Raw genomic sequence first — 21633 nt, forward strand, 5'->3', positions numbered from 1 at the left:
ATAATTAACATAGTTGTAATTAGTACAAAGCAGGGAATAGAGTAAGATACAGAAGTCAAAAGACTATATGGTCTAAAAGAAAAGGTAAATAGTTCAAAGTCATGGTGGAAAGCAAAAAAGAAAAAAAAAAAACCCTATAATTTCCTGAAAGGACTGCTGTTTTTAAATGAAATAATGTACATAAATCACTTCCTACAACTGGAAGCACCCCAAGCTCTCAGCACTAACTGCAGATAGCAACAGCTAATGGAGCAGCAGCAGGCTGTGATGGAGTGCTGGGGAGACAGGAAACAGACTCCTACATCAAAAGCATTCTCTTATCATTTAAAATGATGCAGCTCTCTGGAGTGAAATAGTCTTACACTGTAGATGCCAATGAGCGATAACAGCTCCCATTGAAAACCTGAGTTTGCAACTTTACATACATTTGTTTCTTCTTAAGGTATTATTTCCAACTGACAAACTCTGAAAGCAAATTCGGAAAGGTGAACTGATTTAGCTGAAGTTTTAGCTCATTAAATGGGGATGCCTGCTTTTATCATAGGTTGGGAGCTAAACCCATGTGCATTCTCTGCCTCTAAACCAGAGAAGAGATTCAAAGATGCACACGAACCGTACCAATTTAGATAATTTATGTAATAGAAAGACGCTGAATTTCTTGGATGCGTTCTATATCTTAGCATTTTTTTTTTGCACATTTTAGACCCATTTCATAATGGCAAAGAGTGGAAGCACATGAAAGCACATGACTAATGCACAGATTAAACAACAAAAATATTTTGATAGAAACAACCTTGCCTGATGTCAGTTATCTGGAAAATAGTTTATTAGCACAAATAACACTAAACCAGGTTCTTTTCTTTCTTTCTTTCTTTTTTAAAGATACTGGGGGTTAAACCCAGAGGCTTGCATATGCTAGGCAATTGCTCTACTACTGTTACATCCCCAGCCCTTTATATTTTCTATTTTGATACAAGATCTCACTAAGTAGCTCAGGTTGGCCTTGAACTTAGGATCTTCCTGCCTCAGCCTCCTGAGTAGCTGGGAATGCAGGTATACACCATCTCACCAGATTAAACTGGTTTCTTAAAGCAAAGTTTGGGAGACTTTTAACAATTAGATCCAGGAAACCATGAACTTTAAAAAGAACAAATAATCATACTGTCTTTGGAGCTGTTATAAAATATGGAGGCAATTGGATAAACACTGCATGAAAGAAGACACAATTGTTTATTTTTTTCCCACAGAATAAAAGATGGGACTAGCAAAATAAAGTTACTTAAATGACTCTTCTGGAGTGCTGCTATCTTGAATGTTTATTTTAAAATACAAAATAAGAGCTCCCCAAATCATATGCATTTTACCAAAGTCATGACAAAATAAATGATATGAATAATTACGTAACAATTCATATTTAATTATTCTTCCTAATATTCTCCCAAATTGCTTATAGAACTCTATAATTAGTTATTATATAGCATATTATTTTTTAAAGAGAATAACAACTTAGATTGGACCATAAAATATACATGAAAGGGTGCTATTCAATTTTGTAACTATGGTATGAAAATTCACCTCCCTATTCCAATTTTTGGCTATCTAATGTCAGTGCTACATGATGCCATGTCCCACAGAAGCAGGAGCTGTCACAGTAGAGAAATAATGTTAGTAAAATTAGTAAAATTAGCCTCTTGCCTGGAACTCTAACCCAGTTGGGCCAATCTGTAATGGCCTATCTGGCTCGGTGCCCTTGCTTCTCTGTCTGAGCAGAATCTATTAAATTAACTCTGACTTTCAGCTATGCATATGACTCTCAACTTCAGCCCTCAGCAGGGAAGATAACATAAGAAATCCCTTGTAAAGATCTTCCTGCCCCTGCCCTGAATTAATGGTCATCTGAGTTAGCTCTGATTTTATCCCAGTCCACTATGACAGGTTTCCTTGCCTTATGCTTCAACTTCCACTGACTGGGTTTTTAACTATGAAGTCTCTATTGCCTTGTTAGGGGCCCTAATACTTCATGGGAGACTCCCACAACGTTGACTACTCAATGCCTGTTGAAATGGACTAGATAGATCTTTCTTCCCTTCCTTCCTTCTTTCTTTTCTTCCTTTCTTCTTTCTTTTTTTTTTAATTACTTTGGTATTTGGACCACTTCCCAAACATTTTAGAACTTTAACTCAGGGTTAAATTCCACCAGCTCTACACCACTGCCATACCATCTCTGTTGTTAACCTATTTGCAAATTAAGAATCTCCTTTTCAGATTAATGGGAAGAAGTACAGCATACTGGTTGAGAGTGATTTTTACAATCAGTTTCTCTGTCTGAGAGCTAGCTTAGCTATATAAGAACTCAAATAAGTTTCTCATATACCTTGATTTCTTCATCTCCAAAATGAGGACAAAGACATTCACTGCTCACATGTGAATAATACGTAGATAAAACATACTACTATATCTAACAGATAATGAGAACTCAATAAATGTTAGCTGTTGCTACTTTTATGGTTCCCAATTATTCATCTATAGAATTATAGGTTACATTACTATCATTAGACCTATGCACAATGCTGAAGATCACCTGATCCCATATGTCTATTCTTTTCTGATCTGCTTTTATCCTTGGATGTCAATTCTTTTTTCCTAATGAATTTACAGTAAATGTGATCGCTTTCCCAAACAAAGAAAGTAATAAGAGGCTTGAAAATTCTTTGCTTGCAGCTATTTTCTTTTCCTTTTAAACAGAAAGAGGACTATCATTCATTCAGCCTGAACCTGTTCATACTTCTCTCTATTTATGAGATGTTACTTTTATAACTACTCTGTCATCATGGCTTATCTGGAAGAACAGCTGGGGTTTAGCTTTCAGAGCGGATGATTTGAAAGTTATGCAAAATCAAGCCAAAATAGAGAAGGAGCTTTGAGAACTGGCCTAGTCCACTCCTACAAGGTCACTTAGATCTTCGACTCTGGATTTTTTATTTTATTTTATTTTATTTTTTAAGTGCCCCTTGGGAATTGAACCCAGGGGCACTTAACCACTGAGCCACATCCCCAGCCCTTTTTAATATTTTATTTAGAGACAGGTTCTCACTGAGTTGCTTAGGGCCTCGATAAATTGCTGAGGCTGGCTTTGAACTCACAGTCCTCCTGTCTCAGCCTCCCGAGTTGCTGGGATTACAGGCATGCACCACCGTTCCTGGCTTGACTCTGGATTGTTAAGCTGTGACCCAAGAAGTAGAATCTAAAGAAAGACATGTATGGACCTTTGCATCTCATGGCATAGTACAAAATACTTAATGAAATAGTTATAAAATAAATTCATTAAATAAGAATAAATAATGATAATAGCATTCATTTACATGATTCTGTTCTTATACAATATTTGTACCACTATTCATACATGTAACAATACCTTGGATTGATAAAGCCTTATAATATCACTACTTATTTCTGATATTTTAAGGCTTTATTAACAAAGAGAATTTCATGTGTGACACTTTCAGAATCAACAGGGCCAGAACTAGTGTGCATTTCCTGAGTGGAAAAAAAGGAGAAATAGAGAAAGTGATTTACTCCAAATTCAGTTGAGCAAGAATCTGGTTCCTAAACACCTAATACTTAGCTAAACTGCCTTTGGAAAAACAAACACTTGTTATTCATTCTTGAGAAAAGATACTTTAAACACACAGTTATCAAGGCTAGTTTTGAAACTGTGAACATCCTAATACTAATGGTCCAATTTGGAACACTGAAGCAGTCTACTTCCAAATTCAACTCACATTTTTATTTGCAGATGGATCTTTAGAATATATTCACCTTCAAACAAACAACAAATTCTCACCCAATTCCACAGATTTGGGCAGTTTTTCATTATACCAGCCCAATGCATCGACAAAAATTCTAAATCAGGTTAGGAAAAGTCATCATGTTTCTTTAAGCTTTAAAAGGGATGGGCCTACTAAGAGTTAGGTGGGGTTCTGGGAATGTGATATGATTTTCAATAACATTTCTCAAACTCAAATTTAGAAGTAATTTTGATCCTGTGCTCTCACAATTCCTGGTAAGTGTTGATTCTCTGTAAGGGAGTGGCAGGTGAGGGCTTGAAGGAGGGCAGCAGCCCCTGCCAGATCTAACCCTGGTGCAGGAACACCAAATCATAAAAGACTCTGTGTTCCATTCCCAGGGCCGACCTCTGTCACTTCTTCCAGTATTTGCTTCTCCTCTCTTTGGTTTCACTCAGGGATTGATTACTCAAACTCATCTTGTGACCCACAGCCTATCAATTACCCTGCTGTTACTTCGCAGGAGTAAATCACAGAGAGTACCTTCGCAGCTGTTTAAAATTAACACTTCTTTCTTATCAGAAATGGCTCAACTCTTTTCCTGACATCAACACATTATGGAAAGTTCTGTACTGTAAATTCTTTGTCCTTCCTGACTCTGCCCTTTCAGGCCTGCATAAGGTCAGTGATAACAACAGATTTTCTGTCTGAGGAAACTGTGACTTCACAGTACACACAAAAATTCCCAGTACTCAACATGTTTGAAAGATGAGTCCAGGAGAATGAGTGTTTACCACTTAGGTGTATGTGTGTGTGTGTGTGTGTGTGTATGTTTAATCTTAAATGTGGGGATGGCTACCACGTTACAAAGCATTCAGTCCATCCTGTGAATTTATAGTAACACGATGAGGACTTGGGCCACACAGGTGTTACTCCAGGATCTCTGTAGAAAAGACAAACAATTAAGCCCAGGATGTTTACACAAGACTTCATTTTCTCACAAACTTGTCCACGTTTTCTCTAAATATTTAACTTAAAGTAGGTACCAAAGTAGCAACTCCATGACAGTATTAGTTAGATGTTGCAGGAGATCTGAATTGACACTGGATTAGCCCACCACCCCTGATTTTCTGCAATGAGTTCTTAATCCTATGTTAGCAGCTTATATTACTTGGCACCTTTTCAAATGTCTCCCCTCATTCCCTCCCTGTCGTTGTATACTTGGCAAGTGAAAGTGTATTTTATTATTTGTGTAAGAAAGAAGTAAGTAGGAAAAAATCTTTAAGGCATTCCAGAGCTAACAATGACTACCACCAATTGGGAGTAATTTTGTCAATCAAGGAGCCAGGCATGGTGATGCACCTCTGTAATCCCAGGGATTTGGGAGGCTGAGGCAGGAGGATCACAAGTTCAAAGTCAGCCAGAGCAACTTGTTGAGACCCTGTCTCAAAATTTTAAAAAATAAAAAATAAAAAAGTTTTGTTGGGATGGGGTTGTGGCTCAAGAGTAGAATGCTCACATAGCATGTGCAAGACCCTGGGTTCGATCCTCAGCACCACATAAAAATAAATAAAGTAAAGGTATTGGGTCCATCCACAACTAAAATAAATAAATAAATAAAATAAAATAAAATAAATAAATATTTTTAAAAGTTTTGTCAATTCGCTCATTAGTATGAATAATATATTATCCACTGATTTCCTTTACGATCTATCAAAGATCACAAGCAAGTTAACTTTTAAAGAAAAAGATAAAGTTTTAAAATAATACCCCCAAAGTTAATATCATACCACTAGACCACAAACAAGCAATAGACTAGAACCTCATTGTGACAATAATGTCCTTGAAACCTAAAAATATCATATAAATAATTTTTCTTTACATAACAAAACTATAAAGAAGATGATGCTGATCCTGTCATTCCTTGTCTGTTTATTTTATTTTTTAAAAGTGTTATTACAGAATTTTGTTAATGAACATTTTAAAACACTCATTATTTTTCTTTTTTATGTGTCTTAAGCAGCTAAGACTATAGTGGATTATTTTTAAATCTATTTAATGATGGAAAAATACACAAGACTAGCTTCTTTTCTGCTCCAACCACACCCTGCCCAGCCTGTCCTGTCAAATGCCAGCTCACTCCTGTTGATGAGGCACAGGAGTGCACCACCAGCCCTGCTGTCCATCGCCACTCTGAGAACTGCCTGAAGGCAAGTTCTGTATGTTGCCTGTGTGTATCTCTAGACCTAACATAGTACTCAGCACATTCAGACACTCAAATATCACCTGATGTGACTGGAATTGGCATTCACTAGGGCCAGTTTAAGGGCCCTATCATTGCCCTGCCCTAGGCTGATAACCCCTGCCCAGCCATTGTTAAACCAGGTAGGATGTGAGGACTACCCACTTCCAGCCACACTGTAGGAATGAATGTGAGAGCAACCCTCCTCTCTTCCATCCTGCCTCCTTTTGCCCTCAATCACTAATGTCTGTAGGTACTGTGCAGAACAAAGTACCTTCTCGTATTCTGTTTTCATCTGGTCCTTACAACACCTCTTAAAGAGGTAAGGCAAACATACTACTCATTTAACAGATAAGGAATGAGAGGTTCAGTATGGTTAAAGAATGTGACCAAGTTTCACACAAAGATAAAATGCTTTCTGTACAATCTTAGCATTGGGTCTGGACATGCTCCGGTGTGGAATCTTGAAACACTCCACTTCCAAATGTATCTCATATTCAGGATCTACCTGATTTTTCACTCTCTCTTTTATTATTGCTAGTATGTTTGCCTCTACCCCAATGCAATGATTTGCTTAATAAATAATATTTGTTAAATTTTTATAAAAAAGTGCTGCTATAATCATGAAATAGAAGAAAACATGGATTCTCGAAAAAAAACATCAAGGCAGTATCTTTGGTAAGAAACTAATGCCTGCCAAATTACTAGGAAAATTGCTTCCTTAAATTAAAGAAAAACTAATTAAAATTATATTAGAAAGGAAAGACAATTGAAGTTCCTTTGGTCAATTGATATTTGACTTTTTCACAATAAAACAATTCTAACAGGAATTAAGATTTTGGGTGGCAAACCATGCAAGACAAGACTGGATTTGGGCTTATCTAAAAGCAAAGAGTACTTCTTCAACCATTTCTAAAATAGCATTGCAGAATCCAGTGCTTCAGACTATTTAAATTGATACCAGTATCTAAATTCTAGGCTGATAAACAAAGTTCTCAAAACTGCCGAAATTCACTCTGAAGAGCTAACAGAAAAAGTGGTCTAGAAAAAACTACAGAAAAAGCTTGCATCCAGATTTACTCTGTAATTTTTGTAAATCACATTTTTGGAAAGAGGTGGGAAGCAAGTAAATTCTAAAGATAGGCTTTTTCTTATGTAAAGTCAAGTGTATTATTTCTAATTTAAGAAGAAAAGAGTAGCTTTTTCTTATATTAGATACTTTCAGTTCTCACCATTTAAGGTTAGCTGAACAAAATAGTCAATGTTGAGAAGTCAATGAAATTCAATTTGAAAAATCAAAATTAAAAAAAAAAATTGAGCTAAATGGGGGCTGTCAGACTGATGGGACTAATTCCAACTTGTACTGTTTCCCAAAAGAATCTCACTATTTTTGCTTTTAATGAGATAAAGATGGGGAGGGACTGATGCTCCAGCTGTGGGCAGAGATGTTACTCCCAAAGTCTATGTTTGGGCTATCAAACATTCAAATGAAGGAGAAAGCTACTCTGCCAAATAGAGGGAAAAGAATTTAAGGGAAGGCAGGTTATTGCAGTCAGGGTGCAAACGTGAAAGGGGAGATTGGTGGAAGATTTTGGGGGTGTTTTGTTTTGTTTTGCGATGCTGGGGATTGAACTCAGGGCCTCAGGCAAGTGCTTTACCACTGAGCTACTTCTCCAGTCCTGATCTTGTGTTTTGTAAGCAAAACCTGAAAAAACAATCATAAAGTGTTTGGTGGAGGTGTGCCCGATAGAAACCAGAAAAGGTGGAGCTTTACACTTGTACTGACATAGCAATTCAAGGTGACCGTGATTGGAAGAGGATAAGGCCTGGGAGTTGGTAGAAATTGTGGAAAGAGGCTGTCGTGGGCAAAAAAAATGGATTGGGAGGCCAGGTGCAGTGGTACACACCTGTAATCCCAGCGGCTAGGGAGTCTGAGGCAGAAAGACTGTGAGTACCAACTCCCAGGACTTATCCTCTTCCAATCAAGGTCACCTTGAATTGCTATGTCAGTACAAGTATAAAACTCCACCTTTTCTGGTTTCTATTGGGCACACCTCCACCAAACACTTTATGAGTTTTTTGTGAGTTCAAAGTCAGCCTCAGCAACTTAGTGGGCCCTAAGCAACTCAGGGAGACCGTCTCTAAATAAAATTTAAAAAGGGCTGGGGATGCTCAGTGGTTAATTGCCCCCGGCTCAATCTCTTGTACCAAAAACAAATCCAAATTAATAATAATAATAGTAATAATGGATTGGAGTCCAAACTAAATATATGCTTTTTTTTTTTCTAAATGTGGAGAAAATTCCTGATGACATCTGGGTTACACAGCAAATGATCAGAGATAGCACAACAAATGTTAGAATAAATCAGTTTGTAAGTTCTACTTTTCTCCTAGTTCCACCCTTCCAAGCATGAAGATAATAATTATAATAATGGCATGATCTTTGAAGTCAGGCATATTTGGGGTCAAATCCTAACCCTGCTCTTTCCTAGCAGTGAGGCTTGAGCTAGTCACTAAATTTTCTGAGCCTCAGTTTCTTCATTCAACAATAATGGGATAATACCTACCTTGCAACACCTGGCATATAGAAAGTACTTAATAAATATCTGTCATATGTGCACATGTGTGACCAGGTTCTTAAAAAATATCAGCCATGGCTCCTATGTTGTTTTATTTTGTGATTACTTGCACTTACAGATAGGTTTTTAAAAATACTTAAAAAACATATTCCTCATTTCAGGCATTTTACTCAATGAAATTTGCAATGGCAATTAGCCAAGAGACACTTCTCAATTAATGTTATGTGCTATTACTTTTCAATTAATTTAACAGAATGCTGATAGGTTAGCCATATAAACAATGCTTTTTCTTAAAGAATCTATATTCATGTGTTTTTAAAAATCATAATGACTGCACCAGGCATGCTGGCCCAAACCCTGTAATCCCAGCGGTTTGGGAGGCTGCAGCAGGAGGATCGAGTTCAAAGCCAGCCTCAGCAAAAGTGAGGCACTAAGCAACTCAGTGAAACTGTGTCTCTAAATAATAGAAAATAGGGCTGGGGATGTGGTTCAAACAATAGCTGACTAATGCAGTCATAATAATAGTGACAACAAAGCTTCCCAAATCCAGTGACTTCCATAACAAACATGTATTCTCATGTTCACTGGTCTGTGTGTTGGCTGTGGTTTGGCTGATCTAGGCTGGACTGAATGAGGGGCTCTGCTTCAGGCTGCAGGCTGGGATCAGGTTTGCTCCACCAGTGTTCATTCTGGGACCCAAGCTGATGGGACAGCAGCCGCCCGGCAGAAGCTCTTCTCATTACAAAGTACCAGTGTACAAAACCCAAGCCAAACAATGCAAGCATATTTCAGGCTTCAGGTTACATCCACGAACATTTCATTCATGAAAAGTAGCTCTCAGTGGAATGGGGCTGAACAATAATCCAAAAAGTATCTAAAAATGGATACTCAAATTTTAACTAGTTGGCAGTAATTACAATAAACTATATGTATCTCTTCTATTTTAACAGGGAATTAAATTCATAAAAATGAGTCTCTGTAAAGAAAAATCTTGTGGTAATTAAGGAGGAGATGTTAGGGAGATGAAGTACTAATTCTGATACTCTGAAATGAAAATTTCTAATGTTCCAATCACTTATGAAATGAAGTAAGTCAAGCTTCAGAAGTTCATTTATAATTATATAGGAAACAATTTCAAACATGTTTTATGTGTTTTCAGTCTGTCTCTTTATTCAAACTGCTGTCAAACCATCAAAAATAATTGATGCCATTATTAAAAATAGAAGACAACAAATCATTATTATTTTATGAGTCTTGTAGTTGAGTACACATGTGTCATTGAAAAAAATTCATAAGTATATTGGGGAAAGCTCTTACACACCTCACTTAATTAAAAGGAACTACAAAATATACCAAGATTGATTTTTAAAGGAAAATAGAACATTGTCAACATAAGTGCTTGAAGTCTAAGCATTTTTAATAAATTTAAAATTTTAGGTTGAGAAAAAAACAATAAACACACACTTAGCCAAAAGAACACATGTCTGTTTTCAATCATTTTTTATAAAGCTTTTAAGAATAGAGAAATTATTTTAATTAAAAAAGATTATGCTTGGGTGTTAATATGATAACATTTATTTTCTGTCTCTGCATATGGAATTTCTCACATAATTGTAGATGGACACAATACCTCTATTTTACTTATTTATTTTTATGTGGTGCTGAGGATTGAACCCGGGGGCTCCACCATGGAGGCAAGCGCTCTACCACAGAGCTACAAGCCCAGCCCCGAATAAAAATTTTAATCACCAACTGTTCCATGTTCTATCCCTATACACAGAAGATACAAAAGTAATACATATGATCTGTGTTCTCCAAAAGTTATCAACTGAAGAAAAATATGCAAAATTATTAATGCAAGTTGAATTGTAATTTATTTAATAAGAATTTACTGAACATATGTCTATACATGCAACACACCAGCAGATCATAATGGAATGAATTTAAAAATCAATGACAAGATAAAAAACAGAAACACTCTAACACCTAGAGATTAAATAATACTCTTTTGAATGATAAATGGATAGCAGAAGAAATCAGGAGAAAATTTTTAAAAATTCTTAGAAACCAATAAGAATAGTGATATAATATATCAAAATCTCTGGGACAGAGTTCTAACAGGAAAGTTTATAGTACTGGGTTCTTACATAAAATGGAAAGATATCAAATAAATAATCCCACATTATACCACTAGGTCCTAGAAAAAGAACAAACTAACACCAAAATCAGTAAAAGACAGAAATAATCAAAATCAGAGCTAAGCTTGATGAAATTGAGCATAAAAGAACAATACAAAGGATCAATAAAACAAAGAGTTTATTCTTTGAGAGGATAAACAAGATTGATAAACGCTTAGCCAAACTAATCAAAGAAAGAGAAAAAACCCAAATAAAAAAATTAAAAATGAAAAAGGAAATATTATGGGAAACACTACTGAAATCCAGAAGATTATTAGAAACTATTTTGAAAATTTATACTCCAATAAACTGGAAAATCTATAAGATATTGACATACCACCTATCCAAATTGAACCATGAGGATATGCTGAGAGCCACAGCCGAGTCTGTATGGCCCCTGGCATTTTGCCAACAGTATTGATTGACAGGCGAGGCATTACTATCCGCCTCTGCCGCAACTTTTGAGTTCTCGCACTATTTTGGAGTTCTCGTGGGGATTTCCGGGGATTCCCCGAGAGTTCCCACTGGTTGGGGAAGTGCAGGAGGAGGGATTTCCGGGAGAGATTTTCCGGCTGGGGGTTCCTGGACAAGCCTCCTGGCGCGTTCGGGAGGATTCCCCGGGAGCTGTGTGAAGTGTTTTCCTGCAGTTTAAAAATAAAGTTTGTTCCTGCTTCAGTGGCTCGTGATTTCTGCCCAGCCAGACTGCGGCAAGGATATAAAAAACTTAAACAGATTATTATCAAGTAATGAAAGTGAAAAAGATATGAAATGTTTTCTAATAAAGAAAAGTGAGGACCAGACAGATTCTCAGGTGAATTCCAACAGACCTTTGAAGAAGGGCTAATGCCAATCCTTGTCGAATTATTCCAAGAAAGAGAAACAAAGAGAACTTTTCCAAATTCACTCTGTGAAGCCAGTATTACCCTGATACCAAAATCAGACAAAGCCACATCAAGAAAAAAAAAAAATTCAGGTCAATATCCTTGACGAAAATAAATGCAAAACTTCTTAATAAAATATTGGCAAATTGAATTAAAAACACATTAAGAAGATACTGCATGATCAAGTGGGTTTCATCCTAGGGATGCAAGGTTGGTTTAACACATGCAAATCAACAGATGGAATTCATCACATAGAATTAAGGACAAGAATCACATGGTTATCTTAATAGATGCAGAAAAAGCATTTGCCAGCACCCATTCATGTTTAAAACACTAAAGAATTCAGGGATAAAAGGAACTTACCTCAACGTTGTAAAGATTACATATAACAAACCCAAGGCCAACATCATACTGAATGGAGAAAAACAAAGTGTTTCCTCTTAAAACAAGAACAAGGCAAAGATGTCCACTCTCACTATTCCTATTCAACATAATCCTTGAAACTTGAAACTCTAGCCAGAGTCATCAAGTAAGAGAAAGAAATAAAAGGGAGGTAAATAGGAAAAGAAGAAGTCAAATTATCTGTTTGCTGATGACATGATCTTAGACCCAAAACTCTACCAGAAGACTTTTAGAGCTGATAAACAAATTTAGTGAAGTAGCAGAATACAAGATCAAAATACATAAATCAATTACTTTCCTATACTCCAATAACAAATTTGCTAAAAATGATCAGGAAAACTATCCCAATCCCAATAACCTTAAAAAAAAAATACTTGCGAATCAATCTAACAAAGAAGGTGAAAAAGTCTACAATAAAAACTATTAAAACACTGAAGAAAGAAATTGAAGACTTTAGAAGATAGAAAGAACTCCCATGTTCTTGAATAGGCAGAATTAACAATGTCAAATGGCCATACCACCAAAAGTGTTATACAGCATTAATCCAATCCCCATTGAAATACCAGTGACATTCTTCACAGGACTAGAAAAAAAGAAGCCAGGCCCAGTGGTGCATGCCTGTAATCCCAGCAGCTCAGGAGGCTAAGGAAGGAGGATCTAGAGTTCAACGTTGCTTCAGCAACTTAGCAAGGCCCTAAGCAACTAAGCAAGTCCCTGTCTCTAAATAAACTATAAAAAAGGGCTGGGGATATGGGTCAGGTGTTAAGCATCCCTCGGTTCAATCCCCAGTGCCAAAAAAAAAAAAAAAAGAAAGAAAAGAAAAAAAAGAAAACGTAGAAAAAAACAGTTCTAAAAATTCATTAGAAGAATAAGAGACACAGAATAGCCAAAGCAATCCTGAGCAAAAAGAGCAATGGTGGAGACTTCACAATACCAGACCTCAAATTATGCTACAGAGCTATAGTAACAAAAACAGCATGGTATTGGCACCAAAACTGACATGAAGATCAATAGAATAGAAGACAAAGAGACAAATCCACATAGATACAGGCATCTGATATTCGACAAAGGTGCCAAAACATATACTGACAGGTGCCAAAACATATACTGACAAAAGGACAGCCTTTTTAACAAATGGTGCTGGGGAAACTGGACATCCACAAATAGAAGAATAAAATTTTATCTCTATCTCTCATGATGCACCGAAGTCAACTAAAAGTGGATCAAAGACCTAGGAATTACACCACAAACTCTGTAACTGCTAGAAGAAAATGTAGGCTCAACACTCCAACATATTGGCACAGGCACCAACTTTCTTAACAAAACTCTTAATGTGCAAGAAATAAAAATTAGACTAAGTGGGATGGCATAAAAGAGGACCCTATAGAATGGGAGAAGATCTCTGCCACCTGCTCCTCAGGGGATCAATATCCAGAATATGCAAAGAACTCAAAAAACTTAACACACACACAACAAATAACCCAATTAGTAAATGGGTAAAAGGACTAAACAGACATTTCTCAAAAGAAGAAATACAAACGGCCAATAAATAAGTGAAAAAATGTTCATCTCTAGAAATCAGGGAAATGCAAATCAAAACTACATTGAGATTTCATCTCACTCCAGTCAGAATGTCAATTATCAAGAATACAAATAATAATAAATGCTGGTGAGGGAAGGTATATATATATATATATATATATATATATATATATATATATACACACATAGTTGGTAAGACTGCAAATCAATGCAACCACTCTGGAAAGCAGTATTGAGATTCCTCAAAAAATTAGGAATGGAACCATCATCTGACCCAGTTATCCCAGTCCTTGATATATGTCCAAAAGATCTAAAATTAACACACTATAGGGATATAGCCACATCAAGATGTATAACAGCACATTTCACAATAGCCAAGCTCTGGAACCATCCTAGGTGCCCGTCAATAGATGAATAGATAAAGAAAATACTGTAGATATACACAATGGAGTATTACTCAGCAATAAAGAAGAATGAAATTATGGCCTTTGCTGGTAAATGGAAGGAACTGAAGACCATCATGCTAAGTGAAATAAGACAGACCCAGGAAGTCAAAGATTGAATATATTCTCTGATATGAAGAAGCTAGACCAAAATAGGGGGAGAAGAAGAGAAAGAAAAAAGAAAAAGAAAAGGGAGGAAGGGAGATTCCATGAAAATAGAAGGGAGATCAGTAGAGTAGTGGAAGGGGATGACAGGAAAGGATGAAGGTCAGGTAAAGGGAATATCTGCGTAATGCATAAGACCTAAGTTTCCTATGGACAAATATGAATCCACCACAGTGGATTTTACCCTCATGTATATTCACAAGGCATTAATTTAAAAAAAAACTATAAATGAGAAATCAGCACAGCAGATGTCAGGGAACAGAGAGAGGGAGGAGGAAGGAAAGAAGACGTACTGGAGACTGAGTTAGAGCAAATTATATTCCATGCTTGTCTAATTATGTCAAAATGAACCCCAACGTTATGTATAACTAAAATAATTATTTTCACATATAAAATGTATAACCTAAGTATTATGGGGTGCTTCTAGTTTTCTAAGACATTATATTCCTACTTAAATATTTACATAACATTGTTCAATTAAAGGTGTGAATGAATATATGCCAAAACATGATTAGCAGCGATCTAGAGATGGTATTATAACGGGCATTTTTCTTTTTATTTATGATTATAGACAACTGAAATTTTCTTCTCTGCATAAACTTTTAGAGTAATTTTGTACAGGAATATATTCTTTCTGTCAAAATGAAATAAACCTACAAAAATGTGTTTGGCTACTGTGCAGCTGCAGATTACACAACTATTTTGTAAAAAGAAATTTGCTGACCCATCGCAGAACTGACTAATGGGGAGTTCACAGTAGCTCCTCTGTTTCACATCTTTGTTGCCTGGGTCACATGGAATAAGCTATGTGTGAAAATTCAGAAATAAAGTTATTTGCTTTTATTCTTTAGTTCTATCACCCGTATTTTGATGCTGAGAGCTGGGAAACAGATAGGGAAGATTGCAAGACAGACCACTACAAATGATCATTTCATGGTTCTTCCAGCCCCAGTAAAGTATAGGGAAATCTCAGTCTGTTGTGCAGGACAAAGGAAAGTCTGAGGTCCTAGGATGACAGGTGAACCTCAACTAAAATTGAAAAGCAAAACAAAGTACAAATCCATACACAATTTGATATGTGATCTATGATGACTGTTTCCTGCAATGTAACAGGCACACTGGTTATCCAAAGATCACGCTCATCATTAGTACATTAGGCAAAGGAAAAACAAATTTTCCAAAAGATTTTTTCTGCATCTCCAAAAGTAAATAAAACCTGAGGCAATGAGATCTATAGAACAAAGTCTCCAGCTTCAAATGGGAAACAATCCAAATTTGCCTCTGTAAAAAACAAAGCAAAAACTAATACCATTATACTATAAGTAACCTATATTCATTCATTCTTCATCTGTTTATTCTTTTATTTAGCTACAGTAAGCACTTTTTATGTGCAAAACACTGCAGCAAGCAATAGCTGGAATTTGCAATCATCTCTGATCTAATGCAAACACATTATGCTCCTGATCTGATTGAAATTCTGCCCCTAATAATTTATTCTGCTAGAAATAAATTGGGGGGAGAGAAAAAAAAGCAGAGTTCCTGACATCACGAAAAGTATAGGTTTTCTCTATTTGAATTTTCAAGCACTGATTGTGTCCTATACTGATTGTCAATTAGGATAGAAATAATGAATCTTAAAGTTGCATAATAAAGCAGGGACAGTAATGCAATACATGGAGGTATTTAAAACACAGATCAATCAGGAAAACTTTGGTGAGTCCATTGCTATTCTTTGTGTTCCAATAACATGTAATCAGTAATACATGAAAATTTGAACAACATAACTCTCAAAGTAAAATAAAATAGAAATTATATACTCAAACATAAAACTGACAATATTGACCATAACCAGGACAGAAAAGACACCAAATCTGAACTGAGCTTCCCAATTATTCTTTCAGCCAAGCTAAGTAGGTTAGATCAGAGTGATGAGCAGATCAGATCAATAAATCAAAAATTTACAGCATTGCATTAAAGTTTCTCTCCTAAAGCCAAGGACATATCAAAAGTATATGTATTTCATATGTCAGGCTCACAGCAGAGCTAACATCTTTATAGTTCTTATACTTTATAGAATTTAGAATTGTAAAACTATCTAAAAGATTAGAGAGACAGAAATTTAGATTTGGAGATTGAAGTCTTTTTTTCACCATCAGGAAACTGTTGGGTTTCTATGTTGGCAGCATTTCTCAAACTAAGGTGTATAAATCTGTTATAAAGCTTTTCAAGCCCGGCGCAGTAGTACATGCCTATAATCCCAGCAATTCAGCAGGCTGAGATAGGAGGGTCGTGAGTTCAAAGCCAGCTTTAGCAATGCCGAGGCGCTAAGCAACTCAGTGAGACCCTGTCTCTAAATAAGATACAAAATAGAGCTGGGGATGTGGCTCAGTGGTTGAGTGCCCCCTGAGTTCAATCCCCGGTACCAAAAGAAGAAGAAAAAGAAGAAGAAAAAAGCTCTTCAAATTCTTGATGATATTTTTAAAATTACTTTTGTTTTAATTTTTGTGATAATCTAAAAACTTTAAAGTCAGTCTACATCTTTGGATGGACCCCATGATATTTTTGTGCAGAAGTTTGTATATACCATTGAGTTTATGTCAATTGACATCATGAAAAGGTGTATGATTGAAAAGCCCCAAAGTCCAAATAAGCAGAAAGTGGAAGGAAGAACCAGTGTCATCTTTGTCTACCTGAGTTCTATCAATGTATTGGAAATAAGCAAAAAAGTACACAAAAAAGAATTTTCTATTCCTGATCCTAGCAGCAACTGTATTTGTTTAATGACACCTGTTTAACAAAGCTGTTGATTAGGCTGGCTTTACCTTCAAGTGGTGATGCTTTAGAGAGTTTCAGTGGAATACCTCTTTAATGTGCTATTCCAGGAGTACTCCAGTGGAATTTGGTTAAAGATGAGGCCTAATTAACCTAACTTCCAATCAGAAACTTAAAGGCATTAATATTGTCTTGAATAACATGCGAGTGGGCATTTGTTGGATAAATATTATCAAAACTCAAAAAGAGAAACAGATGATCCAAAGAACAAGACTTAGAATGGACATCTTTCTACTATAACTCCCCCAAATCAACAACTGTTTTAGCCAAGTACCCATGCTAGTAAATCAATGTGGATTGAGCTGAATTACAGTGCTGTTCATTTGAATTGTGATGGCTTTGTAGTTTTATTTATATTTAATTTGAAAATTTGCTTTAGTTTTATGTTGTTTAGATTAACATATCTAATCATAAAATTATATGTAGTTTGATGTTTGTGCATATGAAGTAACATAATAAGCAGTGTAAGTAAATTATAATAAAAATAACTTCAGTCAACACTAGAATTCCATAGGAATTTTATTTTTCTTCAAGAGCATGTGATGCATTCCCTAACTCAGGAAGCCTTGCTATGTTGCCTGCATTAGTTTTATCAAGGATTTAAGAGAAATGGAGCACAGAACCATGGTTCTCTGTTGGCTTAAACTGTATTTCTTGATTTCACAGTAAGTTTCTCTGTGTCCTTGCTTTACTTGCCAAATTCACAGACCAAAGTAGCAGGTACAGGGTGGAGATGGCCAGAGTGGAAGGACACCATCAGGAAAAAGGATCCTTTTTGAAGCATTATACTCAAATGTACTTGCTTTCATTTTTGTCTCAAGCTAAACTGTTTCTGAAGAGACAGAATGGCGTCAATGCCTGTCACCACTGGGAGGCTTAATATAAATGTTTGTCAAACGAAGGAATGAACCTTGCCAGGTCATTTTCTCAACTCATGTTATTCTAGTTCAGTTCAAAGAAAAGGCATTGGAACAATATCTTAATATTATTTTAACTGTATAAAAATACTCTATAAGAAATGTGCACGATCTATTGTTAAGAATCTATATCCTTGGAGACTAAACCTTTACAGGAAACTCTGAATGATAACAAATAGTTCTAGGATGGTATGAATAGTATATTCAAATTTTCTAGGGAAAATAAAATGAGGAATATTTTGTACCCTTTCCATAAAAATCATAAAACAATGGATATACCAACCCAAAACAAGAGTCAAAAAGCCAATATTAAATTGAAATAAGCACCACATTGAAAAAAAAAAGCAGTGTTACTTTGCTTAAAATACTTAAATATTAAAAAGTGCATGGCAAATGTTTTTTTAAAATCTAATAGTTCAAAAGAATGAAAACATTCCGTACTTCCTCCCCCTCCCAATATCATATTTTAAGAAAACATTTTTTTTTCAGTTTCTGGGTGGTACTAACCTAAAAGCCAGCAAACATTCCAAGCTTCATTCTTAAGAACTGATGAAATACATCTGCAAAAATAAACAGTTTGAAAAAGCTGAGCATGCCAAAAAAAAAAAGGTAAGAGTGAAAAAGCATTTTTATCATTTCTCATTACTTTTCTTTAATAAAAGAGAAACAGAGTAAAATTTCTAAAAAAAAAAAATATATGAGGAATTACCCCTGTGAACAAAACTGCACATAGACACACACACAATTCCAGAATAGGGTGTGAGGATATAATTTGACAAATGGCTAATCCCATGAAATTTGATTTGAGACATAGAATATTGCTCAATATTACATGTAAATAAGAATTTTCCTTCTTACTTTTCTCTGTAACTGGGATCTATGCTGAGCCCTGAAAAAAAAAAAAACAAAAAAAAAACCACTCCCCTTTCTTCCAAAGTCTAAACACAATTTCTTATCAGCAGGCTGTCTAATGAGTTAAGTCAATCACTAAGCCACTATTTCAATTTGTGCTCCTGCAGCAAAGAGTCATTGGAATTAAGAAAATCATTTCTGTTGTATCCTGCTATTCTGGACAAAAACTAATTTCCTGCCCAACCATGGGGGTCACATGATGCCATGTTAATGGAAAGTCATGGAGAGATCAAACTCCTGACGATGAAAAGAAACACACATAATAAACTTCCATTTACCATTTGAAGGAAGTTTGCTTCAGCATACTATAATAACCCTAGAAAAGAAATATATAGCTGAAGTCATAAAGTGAAAAAAAGAAATGCATGATAATATGTTATTAACATCAGGATCAGAACTGAACAAACCAGAGAGAAAAAGAAAGAGAAAGGGAAAGAGAAAAACCCCATTAGGATTATAGAAAGAAAAACAACTAAACAGATTAATTGAACTGTAGAAGACCAAGTTTTTGAGACAAAAGAAAAAAAATTAACGGGTGAGTAACTAGAAGATTCCCAACTGGATTGTGTGGGTCAGAGGAAAAGCAAGCTTAACATTTCCTTGAGCTGGAGGCATGCACAAACCACATGAGGACCATAACCAGAGATACCCTTTATGGATCTGTGTGAGGTCCTGGAACATTCTGTGTTGTAACAATTTTAAGATTGCAGAAACTACACAGAAGAGCCAGCTGATTAGTCTCTCTTGTCTGCATTTCAGCCACTATTCTAAGTATGCATTTGAAACTGCCCAATATTGAACTTGAAAGCTAAGTTTCAAAGAACAAACTAGAACAATACCAGTACCAAAAATCGATTAAAAATGTTATGAAAAAAATCCAACCCATAGGAATTATGGTTCATGGTTTACGTTCCATTCATTCAACTTTGGAGTACTAAGATATAACTTGGCATCTTTATTACTGAGGAGTTGTAGAAACCACTGAGTTCAAGTTAACCAAAACCTAGCTACCATTAGCTTTCATTTGATTCATGACTACATTGACAAAATGTATGCAAGTGATGATAAATTTTATATGTCAATTTGGTGGTACTCAACTGTTTGGTTTTACTGTAGTCTAGATATTTCTATAAAGGCATTTTTTAGATGTAATTAACATTTATAATCAGTTGGTATGAAGAAAAGTAAATAGTCTTCATAATAGTAAGGAATCAGGCAATCAATCGAAGACCACAGGGGCAAAGACTGAAGCTTCTGAGAGAAGGAATTCTGCCTCTGGATGGCAACATAGAAATTTCACCTGATTTTCCTGCCTTTAGACTCAAGACAGCAACATAAAATCTTATCTGGCTTTCTAGGTTTCCAACCTGCTCTTTGACTTTCAACTTGCCAATCCCCACAATCACACAAACAATTAAAATCTCTCTTCATACGTATATAAACACATGTGTGAATGAGTATGCATAAAATATGTATATATACACACTCATACACATGCATATACACACATGCTACTATTGGTTCTGCTTCCCTGGAGAATACTGATTAAGAATGATATTGACCAAATTATATTTGTTAAATTGTGTGCATGTACAAATATGTAATAATAAAACCCACTATCATGTATAATTATAATGTGCCAATAAAAATGGAAACGAATAAAAATTTTAAAAATATTTTAAAAGAGAACTGTGATTAATACAATGTCTAAGATCACAACAAAAATTAAACTTATTGCATTTATCCTAACACTGTAAAAATTTTATAACTTCAGAAAAAAAATGGCTGCTGTCAAATTTTACCAATTTTCAAACTACATAAAGAACCTATGTGAAACAATATGGATAGAACCTATGTATGTTTCCTATATGGTTTATAGGTTTCATTACATATATTAAGAGTTTAAAACAGATTGCACCCCCTACAGGGGAACATTCAGTCTGCATTTTTAAATTATTGGAGCAAGTGAATTTTATTTGTGCTACGATAATTGAAACCACCACAAAGAGGATTAGATGGAACTAAAATGAAATTGGTTGACACACGGGCCCCAGGGAAACAAAAAGAGACACAAATGCCATGTAGAGTTTATAAAATGGTAATAGGCCCTGGGTATAAATAAAGGCTATCATTTGTGAAAACTTTGAATCTTAAAGTCTGTCAAAGCATGTTTCCTTTTTTTGTGTGTGTGTGTGGGGGGTTGGAGAGGTACTGGGGATTGAACTCAGTGGTCAACCACTGAGCCACATACCCAGCCCTTTTTTAATTTTATTTTATTAAGAGACAGGGTCTCACTGAGTTGCTTAGGGCTTTACTAAGTTACTGAGGCTGACTTTGAGCTTGTGATCCTCCTGCCTCAGTCTCCCAAGCTGCTAGGATTACAGGCATGCACTACAGTGACTGGCTTTTTTCAAAGTGCCTTTTAAAATTCATTAGATTTGAATCGAGTGTAATAGAAATATCTTTTGCTACAGGGGTTTCCATCCTCATATCAAATCAAGTAGACTTTAAGCTAAAGTCAATCAAAAGAGATAAAGAAGGACACTACATACTACTCAAGGGAACCATACACCAACAAGACTTAACAATTATAAATATATATGCCTCAAACAATGGAGCATCTATGTTCATCAAACAACTCAGGTTCAAAAGTCAAATAGATCACAACACAATAATTTTGGGTGGCTTTAACATACCTCTTTCATCACAAGATAGATCTTCCAAACAAAAGCTGAACAAAGAATCTATAGAACTCA

General features: G+C 35.6%; 1 protein-coding gene across 4 annotated transcripts in view; it reads right to left on the reverse strand.

The window, feature by feature from the left end:
• Window positions 1-21633, reverse strand: part of Acyp2 (acylphosphatase 2) — a 155969-nt gene that overhangs the window by 60663 nt on the left and 73673 nt on the right. Inside the window, exon 4 of one of the 4 annotated variants that reach the window (XM_046424034.2) lies at window positions 18473-18525. The exons of the other annotated variants lie outside the window; for them this stretch is intronic. Coding sequence (XP_046279990.1) covers window positions 18473-18525 — 53 coding nt within the window. The remainder of the gene's footprint in view (window positions 1-18472; window positions 18526-21633) is intronic. 4 annotated transcript variants of the gene reach the window in all.

Source organism: Marmota monax, unplaced genomic scaffold (genome assembly GCF_021218885.2).
Source record: "Marmota monax isolate L192 unplaced genomic scaffold, Marmota_monax_Labrador192_F-V1.1 WCK01_AAM20220418_F8-fsc00015, whole genome shotgun sequence".
In the NCBI taxonomy this organism is placed as follows: domain Eukaryota; kingdom Metazoa; phylum Chordata; class Mammalia; order Rodentia; family Sciuridae; genus Marmota; species Marmota monax.